A 13937-nucleotide genomic window follows, 5' to 3' on the forward strand; every position below is an offset into this window, starting at 1 on the left:
ACTAGCATTCATCACCTCTCAGTATGTAGTTTTTTTCCGGCAATGGCTTTCCTTAGAGACGTTTCTATCTTACCTGACGCTCCCGAGCTGGACGTGACCTTGATGGAGAGCTTGTTGGAGGACAGCGAGTTGGCCAGCCGGGGTGCTGCGCTGAGCAACAGCTGCGGCACGCCCGCCGCGCCCACTTTCTGGAGAACTGCTTGCGGCATGTGGATTGTGCCCGTCTGGGGACAAAATGGCGGCTAAAGTAAACTTAAGACAACTAATTACCACTACTGCAACTACGGTTGTAGTAGAACAACGAGACTATAAGGAACTCTTTTCAGATATCGTTCTTGTATTGCAATGCATGTGTTTAAGGGAGGCCTATGTTCAGCAGTGGACGTCCTTTAGCTGAATGATGATGAATGCATGTGTAGCCATAATTATGTAGCTATGACGACCTATTTTTAAATTGACATGAAGCTCAAGGAACCGATTCTATGCTCTGCTATTTAATTGCTGAATGATAGTGATGGATATTGAGCCTTTTTTCCTTCAACTCTTAAGTTATAATTGTGAATAAGTTAATTCTCATGCTTTTTTTGTGTTCTAAATATTTCGTAATGACGATGTCAATTCAATTCATTTCAATACATTTTAAAAATTTGTTCATAAAGTTGCGGTTCATATTTATTGAAAACACTAACAAAAACCTTTTAACGAAAATTTCAAGAAACCGCGTTTCTTTAATCAGTGAAATGTTTAATTGTAGCGATACAGAGTAAGTGCTTACGATATAATAACAAGGACAGTGCGTAAAAATAATTGCACGAACATAAAGAATTGTCTCGTTAAAATTCCGAAGATACCCGGCGTTTCGCCGAAGTCCGAAACCCCCCAAGAGATTGCGTTAATTACAATCCGCGACATAATTATCACAATAAAGAAATTACTACAGTAGGCTAGCTCGCTAATAGTGTTTTATTAACCAGGCGCACATTACTTATCTGATGATTTTTGTGTCAGTTTACATTATTATGTGCGCTGTGGTGATAGGTACTCTATAAAGCCTAACGTAGAAAGTTAGTCAGTTCTTTATCAACTCCATAATGGATATCCTCATTACTATGTCATGTACCATCAGTACCATATGTGTCTAGTCTAGCTCACAAACGCTTAAACTGATTTGATCTATGGTTTGGCATTACTGTATTCATTCTTTTCGACTGTGTCGTGCGGATCACACGAGCGGCACCGGCGAAAAAGTTGCAATTGAAGACCGGCTCACGGCGAAAGTTGCACCGTCAGTGCTCGGCTAGATGAACTCTAATGACCTTTGATTTTTTGCTCGCCAATCCCAGATCGTGATCTTAGCAATAATTTGCCGAAGATTTTGTGATACGATGACATACCATTAGCAATAGTTTCGATCGGATTCATTTCCAATCTTCTCATTAAAACGATCGTAAAAGAACACGATTTGATATGCACCAATCACAATCACAAAGGGAAACAGCTGTAATTCGAAATAAATTCCCCCGTTGATGAAACATGCAATTTAGGTACTCAATCCTGATGGGAATACTGGTTATATTCATAAATAATCGCATCGTTAGGTTTTTACATATTATAAAGACAAACAAAGCCAGTATTATATTATAATACTGGCTTTGTTTTCTCCTCGGTAACCAGTGGGATGTAAACGTTAATTTTCTGGCAAAACCTGTTTTAAATGTAACGAGACCACAAACTCATTAGCGCTCGTAAACGGCTTCTTTGGCCCAGTGCCGTAACTAGCCTTTTATGCGCCCGGTGCGAGAAATAAAAAAAAAATGTAACCTTTTTGAATAAAAAGTAACCTTCTACGGGGGGGGGGGGGGGGGCGGAGCGATTGGGTAAGGTTGTTCATGGATGGAAAATGAATACACTTGATCATCAATCATTTACCTAAATTCGAAATTTTGACCATTCCATGAAGACCGAAAAGTGACCGGTCGTATAAAAACGTTTCATGGATTTGCGTTTCATTATCGAAAAACATTGGCTAAAACTCATTTTTTATAAAAAATAATAAATCAAATTCATGTTTAAATGCAGTTTCCTAAAAGGTTACAAAAGTAACCTTCTGGCAACACTGCGGCTATCTGAATGCGTGATTCTCGATGTATCGGGGAATCCCCGAACATTGGGTGGGACGGCGCGGCGCGGCAGAATGGAACGTTTGTGAATCGTTTAGTTTTGTAAGTCATCCTTTTCACTCTTGTCGAACGATGAATTTTCTATCTATCTCTCGCACGCTAGTGCGTCAGTAACGCCGCACGTAGTTAATGAATAAAATCAAAGATAAAGGGAGGACCAATGAATGTGGCTGACAGCAATGACAGCGTAACGTGAACTATATGTACATCTCCTCAGCTAGATTGACAGATTTGCTTAGAACTTCTAAGTTAGAAGTGGCGCCCTCCAAATGAATATAGACAGAAATTGTCTCATAGTTACGGTATAGGTACTTTTGTTTGTGTGTGTATGTAATATTGCGAGCAAGACAAGGTGGATTTATATTTGTCTGATGTGTCGTGACGTGACGCGTCAGAACTGTATCGGTTCCATACATAAGCCATCACAACACAACACGTTACGCACTAGTGTGAACGTTACCATCCTACTAATATTATAAACGCGAAAGTTTGTATGGATGATGGATGGATGTTTGTTACTCTTTCACGCAAAAACTACTGAATGGATTTTAATGAAACTTTACAATAATATAGCTTATACATCAGAATAACACATAGGCTACAATTTATAAACATATTGTTCGAAATACTAATCCTGCGCAGACGAAGTCGCGGGCACCAGCTATAGGTGTACCAGAATCTCATGGCAAATAGGGAAAATAAACTTTGTTGAGAGCAATACTGGGGAAATTGGAATAAACGATCTTGATACTGTTTAATTTTTTACTTTTATGACTTTAGTATTAATGAACATGAAGTACGAATATACATTTTAGGTAGGTATGTGTATGAAGAATGTTGTTATACATCGGGTTTTTAACATAGGAAAATGTCTTGAAAAATAAATAAATCGTATTATTACTTTAAGTAACTAATTTTATTATGCATCATACTTTTAACTTATCACTTCATTCAGAACTAGAAAACGATTCTAAGAACTCCACTTGCAATTTCTTGTTCTTTAATAGATGATCAAGATAAAGAGATAAAATCTTTTTCAATTTTCTTTACATGGTCATAACATTTTGACCATTCCTCTGCACCAATTTGTGAGATATACCTGAAAACCCCGATAAAGCAGCTATTAAGAATAATATAAAAAAACATAACCCTCCTTGTGACGTAGTTGGGTAATAAACTAAGTATCAAAACATTTCAGTCCAACTTACTGTCAACTCGACGACGAGCTTTAGAATCAAAGATTGACTTTGAATTATGCCTTATTTTACAATTCACATTGAAAACAATATGACTTGCTTGAGCTTTTTCGACTTTTTCACAAAAATAACAAATAGTCAAGAAGAGATTACAAAATTTTTGCAGCGGCTGACAGATTTCATAATTTTCTTTGACAGGTGACAATTAAACCATAGACAATTGCCATATGAAAAACACACTTTTCCAATATTTTTGTTTGCCATGAGATTCTGGTAGACCTATAGTACTAAATGTATGAAACCGATACCGTTCTGACGCGTCACGTCACGACACATCAGACAAATATAAAACCACCTTTACAAGTGTTGTTGTTTCAAGATCGCTTGAAAAATGCCATATAGATATAGATAGTACAGAGGGCGCGTCTACACCATATTCGCAATAAAACAAAATGTACCTACTAACTACCATGCATGAAACAAAACTAGATACTGGTCTGGTCATTTCTGCGCCCCTCCAGGGTCTGCGCCCTGTGCCTGGGCACCGCTGGCACCGCCCTAGTTACGGCACTGCTTTGGCCATGGCAACAGCTCCAAGCGGGGATACGTAGAGCGTTGCTAAGTTGAGATCGGTAAGCCGGGCTATGTTGAAAACACCCAGTAAGTAACATGGTTTAAAGTTTCCTAAAATCTGAAAGCCGGGCAAATACGAATAACCCAGTTATACGGATTTAGAGAATTCCAAATTTCAGGTGATCCCTAGGTAAATAAACATAATTTTAAAACGGTTTTTAAACGGTTGCTAAATTGAGTAACTAGCAGGTTCGTACCTACATGTCCGTACCAGATTTCCAGCCAATCCATCAAGTAGTTTTTGAATAAATTGCCTGTGACAGACTAACAGAAAAACAGACACATGAGTGATTTTATAACGGTCCCGCTTTTTCAAAGTTGTAGAACCAGTGACTGACACTGAGTAGACAGTAATTACTCATAAACTAACTTAGGGGCCAGTAATGTTGACTGGACTCTGATTTGTGCGGATAAGCGTCCAAAAAGTCTAACTAACTTTATCCCCGGTTCTATTCGGACGCCTGTAGGTCTAGGATAAACGTTTTTCGCGCCATTTTATAGATTGTACGTGATAAGCCCATACATTTGACGTCTAAAATCAGCGATAAGATTTTATCACGTCACTGGAAACTCTCCCCACAGGTGGCTACAGAGATCGATGCTAAGTAAATGTGGCTCGGATTTCAACTCGGCCTTTATTTCCCTTAGGAATGCCGACCCATATATCACGCCCTCTTAAAGGGGACGAGAGCCATCTCAGACGACATGCAACCAAGGGTGTAAGTAACGTCACGAAATGTGACATAATGTATTATATTTAAATGAACCCCACATTGTGGTTACGCTGGGGTAACATATTTTTGCAGTTACGACATACCTAAGCTAAAATACCTTTCTCTGTGAAATGTTAAAAGAATGCAAAAAGGGCACAAATTACTAGAATGGCTTGGCAAAATGAACTATTGGGTTCGCAATAAATAATGGTTTTAGCTCAGACATTTTTATAATTTCTGTGAGCTAGACCGTAAATTAGAAATAGGTATTTGAATATGTAATCAGATCAGATCGAAATAAAATTTTATAAAAAAAATAGAACCGACTCCAAAAAACCTACACTAAAAAGTAGAAAAATAATTACTAATTACCTACTTATTTATTAGGACGAATTAATATTTATGTAGGTATACCATGATTGATACTTCTGGAGTCGGTGCCAAGATTATGAAACATGTAAAGTTTGCCTGCAGGCAAACTTGTTTCTACTTTTTAGTGTAGGTTTTTTGGAGTCGGTTCTATTTTTTTTATAAAATTTTACTTATTTCTTGCTTTTTAGTTAACTATAACTAATTATTACCTTGATGTTACCACTGAAGGTAGGCAGTACATTGAGACCATATTCTTCATGTCTAGTGTAAAATAATATTCCCTACAAAATACAGGTTACCATATAGGAAACCTAAAAAGACCTTAATCCGTCAGCCCACCTTAAAAACATGAAAGAATACAACTGTTGGTCTATTTGTAACTATAATATTTAAAGAATTATCCTCCAACTGCTAAGCATTAAGGAGTTGTACCTACCATGACCAGTTCATCATGATGAGATGATGAATATCTGATGTAAACACTTGAATAACATTAGAAACTATACTTATCTATAAAATTAAAAGAATTATCTTCCAACTCCTAAGCATTAAGGAGTTTTATCTTCTATCATCAGCTCATCAATATGAGATGATGATTTCCAGGAGCAAATACTTGAATAACTTAAGAAAAAGTTTGAAAAACGATATACGTGCCTATAAAATTTGAGGGTTGCCCTCGATTTCCCTAGGATCCCATCATCAGATCCTAACTTGGTGACAATGGGACCACCTCAGAAGTGTACCCTATCGAACAAAAAAAGAATTTTGAAAATCGGTCCACAATTGACGGAGTAATCGGTGAACATACATAGAAAAAAAAAATACATACAGTCGAACATATAACCTCCTCCTTTTTTGAAGTCGGTTAATAAAATATGTAAAGCCAGGAGACGTGTGCCTCTTTTAACCCTACCACTGCTTCAGGACAATAAATGAACCAGTGCTGAGAAGAAGCAGCGCAAGAAACTCAGTTACTATTGTCAGCCTCTTGTTCAAGTTTGATTCACGTAAGAAGAGTTCCAGACACTTACTGTGTGGTCGATGACATAGTCCAAGTGTGTGACAGGTGTGCCTGGCGTGGGAGATGGTGGGCATGATGACGCTGGTGACTCTGGTTCGGATTTGGGCTCCATTTTGACCTCCCGTGGCGGTGACTCGCTGGACCTCCGTCGGCTGCTCCAAGCGCTGGCGGGCATTGCTGGGTAACACTCGTCTTCCATGTCTGAAAACGTTGAGATTGCTGTAAAGCATTTGACAAGTTATAGAAAGAACAAAACCCTATGAGGAGATTCAGGATGATCGCTTGCTGCTTCATCTTAGCCAAGGCGCAGACCACCGACTTTTTGTCGGCCGATAGTTGGGTCGGATTGTTAATCAGTATGGACATTGGACATGTCCATGTATGAAAGTCTCACATTGGGTCGGCCGATTTTTCATACAAATTAGAATCGTGCTCAACTATCGGCCGACTAAAATTCAGTAGTCTACATGCTTAATTTGAGATAATAGACTAATTTCTATATAGTTTAAAAGAAGTATTACTCAAGTAATTATAATTTTAGAAAGTATGCATTTGCGTTTTTCATCAGCGAAACGAAAAACGAAATTCGGCAACAGTTAAGTAAAGTTCGTTACAAAACGAGAAAGTGTAACAATGAGGATCATTTCGATTTTTAGCTGTGAATGCAGATTTATAGGGCTAAGAAATCCTTAATACACAGTCCAAAAATTTTTGTTCTACGACTAAAATTGACGAAGTTATGGCCAAATTACTAAAAAAGTTCACTGACCGCCCGGCGCGGGGACGATGACGTCACTATATCCGATCCGAACGCTGCCGGCGTACTGCGTGGATAGAAAATATTTTTTTCTAGCCAAACTATCAGTTTTAGAGAAAAACTTGTAATGACATTTATTCATCAGAATAAAGTAAGCTATCGATAGGTAATTTTTAAAAATGGAAATTGTGAAAAATAACGCAAAAAATCCATACGCTCATACGATTCAATGGAACGCAGAGACGCGATTGGGGTCCCCGCGGTGGTATATTTGGCGATTTATTCAAATAAAGTGTTCATAAGTGTTGTTAGAGTCATATCTTCTTCCAAGTAAAATATAAAAATGTATGTATAAGTATTAATTTATTTACTTCTAACAATAAGGTATAGCTGAGGCAGATACACTCTGCCTAGGCTACAAGACATTGGCTATGAAGATCATTTCGATGTACCTGTTATTTAGTTTTTCTGAGTTAAACCTACGTACTTACCTATCTATTCGCCGTTCCCATGGGCGGGCCAGCTGCTGCAGGAAAGGACAGCTGCTACCTCCTGGAAATCTATTTAATCTTATCTTAGAAGCTAGGTATGACTCCCCCCCCCCCTCTCCCCAGGTCCAAAGCTGGGCATGACTTCCCCCTCGGCCAGAAGTTGGGTATTTTTTACCCCCCCCCCCAGGCCCGAAACTGGGTATGACTTGACCCCTCCCCCAAGCCAGAAGCTGGGTAAGGCTTGCCCCTCCCCCCAGGCCATAAGCATAAGCTGGATATGACTCCCCTTCGGCCAGAAGCTGGGTATGACATGCCCCACCCCCCCTCCCCCCAGGCCAGAAGCTGGGTAAGGCTAGCCCCTCCCCCCCTCCCACCAAGGCCAGAAGCTGGGTAAGGCTTGCCCCTCCCCCCAGGCTATAAGCTGGGTATGACTTATCCCCCCCCCCCATAGTATTAGCATCATAATTATGTATTATTATGTTCAATACAAACAATCATTAAGTTACACTCACCCCAACCGCGTCTCCGCATTGCATCGAATCCTATGAAAATGTGGTTTTTGGACATAGCGATACTTATTTTTCACAATTTTTATTTTTAAAAATTACTGGTCGATAGGTTACTTTATTTTGATGAATAAATGTTATTAAAAGTTTTTTTCTAAAACTGATAGTTTAGCTGGAAAAAAATATTTTCCATCCCAATAGTACGCCGGCTGCGCTCGATTCGGATATAATGACGTCACGCGGCCCTGCGTACGTTGACTTTTAGCGGCAAAAACGGCCTATGTTTATTACTTAATATCTTCGTAAGTAATGGTCCGATTTGGATAATTCAAAAAGATATATCTTTCTTATGTCTTAAAGATTAACGTAGATACTAGTTTTATTGAATTTTCTACAACAGTACTGATCCTCATTGCAAATATCGGTAACAATTAACTACTTAGCTAACTGACTTGTATAATTCACCGTTTTACAAAATTGTTATCTTAATTAGCAATCAATGTTGGTAATCGATTGGTGGTTAAATCGGGGCAGTGGCTGGCTTCCTATACAGGTAAGAGCCAGAGCACACGATGCGTTGCGGCGCCGCACCGCGAAGATTTGGCGGTACGTGCTACGCGGCGCCTCATCGCTTCGTGTGTATAAGCACCCTGGAAGCGCCCTACTAAGTACTGAAAAAAAAAAGCTTTGTATTTGTGCCCGCCACAGACATTTAATGTAAAACTAGCTTTTGCCTGCGGCTTCACCCGCGTGAAATTTAGTTTGTCACAGACCGTCATAAATTATAGCCTATACGTTATTCTGAGTAGTAAATAATAATACTGTAAAGTTTCATCAAAATCCTTTCAGTAGTTTTTGCGTGAAAGAGTAACAAACATCCAGACATTCATACAAACTTTCGCATTTATAATATTAGTAGGAAGTAGGACGACGCAGCGACACCGCTCCGGCGCGTCGCCGCCACCGCAACGCATCGTGTGCTTAGGCCCTAACGTCGGGTGAAATAAGCGTCTGCGCAGCCGCCCAGAACAGGGGAAGTGGAGGTGCCAACGTTGCATGCTTCTAATTAACACCTTTACATAGTTTGTGGGTAGTATGCAATCTTCGGCCGCTTCCACGAAGAATTTGCGCCGAGCAATTACACCTATATGAGGGTTTGAAATGGAAGAATAGCAGTTTGCTGAATCATACATTATGCTACTATGATTAACGCATCGACTGTTTTTTTCCTTACGTACTGTGGCTTATGTTCTCCCGTATCGTTGTTATGAGCCAATGAAGTAGATCACTTAACGAAAAGACACGTGTTTGCATTTTAAGATGAACTCCCGATTTTAGCTCATTGCATGTATTTCCGCAAGAAATTGTAAGTAAAATTGTTTGAGCATTAAATAAATAGTGATGAAGATGATGATGAAAAATAAATATGATTCGTATAGGGAAATGAATAAACTAATAAAGCATTAGATAACTGAACCGTGTTGTGAAGGTTTTCAAGTTAATAAAACCCTGACATTTCCATGCAGTGACAGCTGATTTCTAAGTAGAGAAGAACAAGTGGTCTCGTTGAAGAATTTCTCATAAACGTGAAAAGCAGTCGCCGCTCGTAATCGGAGAAACAAAATATCGGAGATGCGCACTTTACATATACGACCCGGACTAATTAGTGCTAATTACGCATGCATGACTGCCTCATTGATTAGCCTTGCTACGTGTAGAACGCGACTCCATTTGTATTCCATAAAACCACAATACTTTTATGATCAATTAAACTGTCACTAAGTTAGTAAGAAACGTATGTAAAGTCTGTAACTACCGCATCGATCTACCATAATACATACGGCATAGCCCTAGTGATGCTCTACATCTGGGCTTCAGCTTGACACTACTTTATACTTATTTCTTTAAAGATACTAATCTAATGTAATTTTTGAAATCATTTGACAATAACTTTTAACAGTCTGCGGAAGCCAAGGATTATAATATTGATAATTTCGCCTAAAACTTTGTTATCGGGTTGCAATAACAATGATAAGTATTGACTAAAACGGAATCCCAATCTTATTTGATGATTGTACTTTTCCGTTATTAGTTTATTGGCTGATTAGTTTTTTATCATCACAAGATTCAGCTAAGTCTACGGTAGATTAATAAACGACTTCCGACTATGTATTAGGTGCCGATGTTTTTGAATTAATCACACAAGGAAATAAATTATTGAGTTGCCTAACATGTGCATCGAAATTTTAAAGTTTTGTAGGTACATAGTCCGAATAGAATCTTCATGAAGTCTGCCCGAATGTCACAGGCAATCTTCCACTTGATGGATCGACTTAGAACCAAGATTCAGTTTGGACTCAGGTGACTCAAAGAAGGATGTTTTAATTTAGCGGGGCAACACAATAACACACTACTCTTACGGTGTATTTCCATTAGGATATGCACAATCGAAAACATTATCTATCTATACTAATATTATAAAGCTGAAAAAGAGTTTGTTTGTTTTATTCAAGGCGCTAATCTCAGGAACTAGGTACGGGTCATATTTGAAAAATTCTTTCTGTGGTCGATAGCCCATTTATCGAGGAAGGCTTTAGGCTATACAACATCATCCTACAGCCAATAGGGACGGAGCAATCAAGAAAAACGTTGCAAAAACGGGAAACAATATTCAAACTACTTTTACGCGCACGAGGTCGCGGGCGGAGTCAGTTAGACTATAATTTTATTGCATTTACTACTACCTAATACTTCGTAGTAAGTATTTAACAAATTCACCTCGCTTTCGGCAGGTTTTAGTAAGTAACAGACGTACTTGTCATGACACGTGCGCCCGCGCGTTTCAGGTACATTCACCCACAGATACCTTTCACCAAAATCAGTTGCAAATTAAACCAAGTTCGACTGGGCGTGATTAAATTTAATGATTGCCCGTGTAACGGTAAAATGTGTGCGGGCAGGGCATGAAAAAGTGGTGAACAACCTGTTCAGAGCTGTCTTAATCGAGAGGACATCAATGGGAAGCTGATTTGTTCTATTGTTTATTAAATACTAGCTTTCCGCCCGCGGCTTCGCCCTCATGGAATTTTGTCTGTCACAGACAAACTATCCTATGTCCTTTCCTGGGACCCAAACTATCTCTATGCCAAAATTCATCAAAATCGGTTCAGTGGTTTAGGCGTGAAAGCAAGACACACAGACACACAGAGTTACTTTCGCATTTATAATATTAGTATAGATAGTATAGATATAGATAGTATAGAAGTATCGATTCTAGTTATCATGAATAATACCTTGGTAGAGACGCTGCTTTTGAAGACTCTAGGCAGTGAAACTCTATTTTCCTTTTCTTGAGCTATTTTGACGATGTAGGTTATCAACTAGTTGTAAATGATACCTATCAAAGCCTACAAGAAATGGAAGCCAAGAAAATCAAGGCTTAATTTTCATGAAGCAAAAGATTGACGTCTTTCTGAATAATCTCTATACTTAGTTTCTCGAACGTGTTTCTAGTGTGTAAGATTATATTATTATTTAACTAACGTTTATACGCACACGTGCATGATAGATAAAAAATTGATAACAAATTGATAATTATCGATACGTAAACAATGTGTATAGTCATGAATACTGTAAAATGTATAGAATATTTTAATAATGTATTTTTGGGAGAAAAGAGCAAAAACTTTATCAGTGACATGCCCTTTATTGATGCGCTCTGCGCAGTACAGATATAGTTTTTTTCTTTGGGGAATATACGGTTGTTTTAGGAACTTGGAACTTGTAAAATTTTTAATCTTAATCATTGAAAGGCCATAAAAATGTAGCTAATACTAAAACCAGGAAATCAATAACGAAGATTAGCATTGAAACGATGCAGTAAAATTAATTTATCAATCCTGTTAAATGTCAAACAATCACTACTCCGAGTAGGTAAATGTCAAAACGGTAGGTATGCTAGTAACCTACAGGCTTTACACATAGTAAAATGGTAAACGATTGCTTAGTAGGAAACAGTGGTTATGATACGAAACCGGTTTTAAAACATGGATGATTAGAATGCAGCACCTTTTTATTAGTCGCTCGTTTTACGGATAAATAATAAAAACCAGATAACTGTATCCATAGTAATTTGAAAGATACGTGGAACAACGACATAATCGTAATTAGTAAGGAATAATTTGTTTAACATTCGAAGCGGCGGAGACGTCGTGTTACAACAATATAGTTATCTTTATAGCTGCTGTATATTTTATTTATAATTTATTTGAGTTTTACACACGTGTTAACCGCATTAGTTTGTTAGTCAACTTTAATTTTATTTGAAACATTGTTGTTACAGCTTATCGCGTGGGAAGGAGGCGAGTTAGCGGAGCGCCAGCCGCCAGGGCATGAGTTAGCTTAACCCTGTGTTTTCCTCAAGATATGCACTCGCTACAAACAGAGGCACGTTGACAATGTCATATCAGATGCATCGTGCGCATGCACAAGGCAAAGCAGTGTTATCTGTGCTGCACGTGCCACAATACACGCGAAATGATCATTACAATTTAATTAGAACCACAAAAACATTTATTTTACAAACCATAAGATAACACGCGCTTATTTAATCGTTAAACCTGACGAAATGTTCAAGAAAAACACGATTTATAAAGAGAAAGGCGCGTCGAACACTCAATATAAAACTCCAATTATTGCGCACAAAAACTCTTTGTATTTTTCAATTTATATCGCTCAAAAATCAACAATATAATGGATAATGGCGTTATTTGGGCGACAGTAATGATGTAAGTGGAGTATTTGCGCCTGACGGCATGTTTGTTGTTACAGCCAAACAATGGCGCTCGTCACCTGAGAAAACCATTCGGAACAAACGCCATCACGTTATTCAAATCATAAACTACTAGTGAATTAGACGATAACATTCATCAGCATCTTTAATTGCCTCGCACTCATTAATTTGCATGCGACTGCATTAACAATAATTAGGCAAATCGAATTGTACTTTGATCAAAAATTTCCACACTAGCGTTTTCACCATCGCACCGATGCCGCGATGCGCTGACCCCATTGAGCGGCATTTGACGGGTAAGCAAAACGTGTCTTGCACTCGCCAACATTTTAAACAATTTACAATTCAATGAAAGAGAAATTTCTTCACGTCCGAAGTAGGAATTTCATGAAAACGATAAAGCCGTTCGCGATCCGATAAAACCGGACTTATTTACATAACACTGGTGTATGGTTCTGGTCGTATTTAGTGGTTTTAAACATTGAGCTTCCCAAGGTCGCGACCGATGACAATCGTGCTCATACCATGAAGATAAACATTCGGAATAGGTATAACAATTATTCCATTTTAATCAAGGTTTATTTGCCAGTTCTGTTATTTTTACAGATGTGTCGTAGTTTAGAAAGTAGTTTGGTAGTTACATTCCAAGAAATGTATTTGTCATAGGTACTTAGGAATGGACTGAAGGCGGATACGCCAAACAAACCAATTTTGGACAGTGACACCAATATTGCGAATTTACTCTAGATAAAAACATTTTCTATCGTTCAGTTTTAGACATACTCGTAGGTAACTTAGCCTTTAAATTAGATTACTTACTTAAGTCATGCTCCTGCAATACTTCAAATGACGTGATGATGTCATGATGATGATTTTCTCTAGCACAGTGGTTCCCAAAGTTGTCTGGGCTACGACTCATCTAATACAAGTTTCCAAACTCGGGACCCACCTATAGAAAATTTCGCCCGCTGCCCAGCGGTTGGATCGGTAGGGTGGTGTGTTGTTCTACAGGCAGGGTCCACTCAATGTTCGCTTGCGGCCCACCACTGGGTCGCGACCCATAGTTTGGGAAACCCTGCTCTAGCATATTCCATGAGAAGGTTCAAGAACACTTACCGTCGACTTTGGTGTGGTGTGGCGATGAGGGTGCTGATTCTACGTCGGAGTGTAGGCTGTAGGAGTGTTCTGTCTTGATGGGAGCCGCGCCAAGTGCCGCGTCGGTCATGATGATAAGAGAACGCTAAAGGACACTTACCGTCGACTTTGGTGTGGTGTG

The 13937-nt window shown here is 38.7% G+C and overlaps 1 protein-coding gene across 1 annotated transcript in view; it reads right to left on the reverse strand.

Annotated features, from left to right (window-relative positions):
* The window catches only part of LOC135073354 (cyclic AMP response element-binding protein A), a 107157-nt gene that overhangs the window by 7445 nt on the left and 85775 nt on the right, over positions 1-13937 (reverse strand). Inside the window, exons 3-4 of the mRNA XM_063967505.1 lie at positions 6126-6316; positions 74-224 (exon numbers count right to left, since the gene is read on the reverse strand). Of these exons, the coding sequence (XP_063823575.1) occupies positions 74-224; positions 6126-6316 (342 nt within the window). The remainder of the gene's footprint in view (positions 1-73; positions 225-6125; positions 6317-13937) is intronic.

The sequence above is a fragment of the Ostrinia nubilalis genome, chromosome 7 (assembly GCF_963855985.1).
Source record: "Ostrinia nubilalis chromosome 7, ilOstNubi1.1, whole genome shotgun sequence".
NCBI classification, from domain to species: Eukaryota; Metazoa; Arthropoda; class Insecta; order Lepidoptera; family Crambidae; genus Ostrinia; species Ostrinia nubilalis.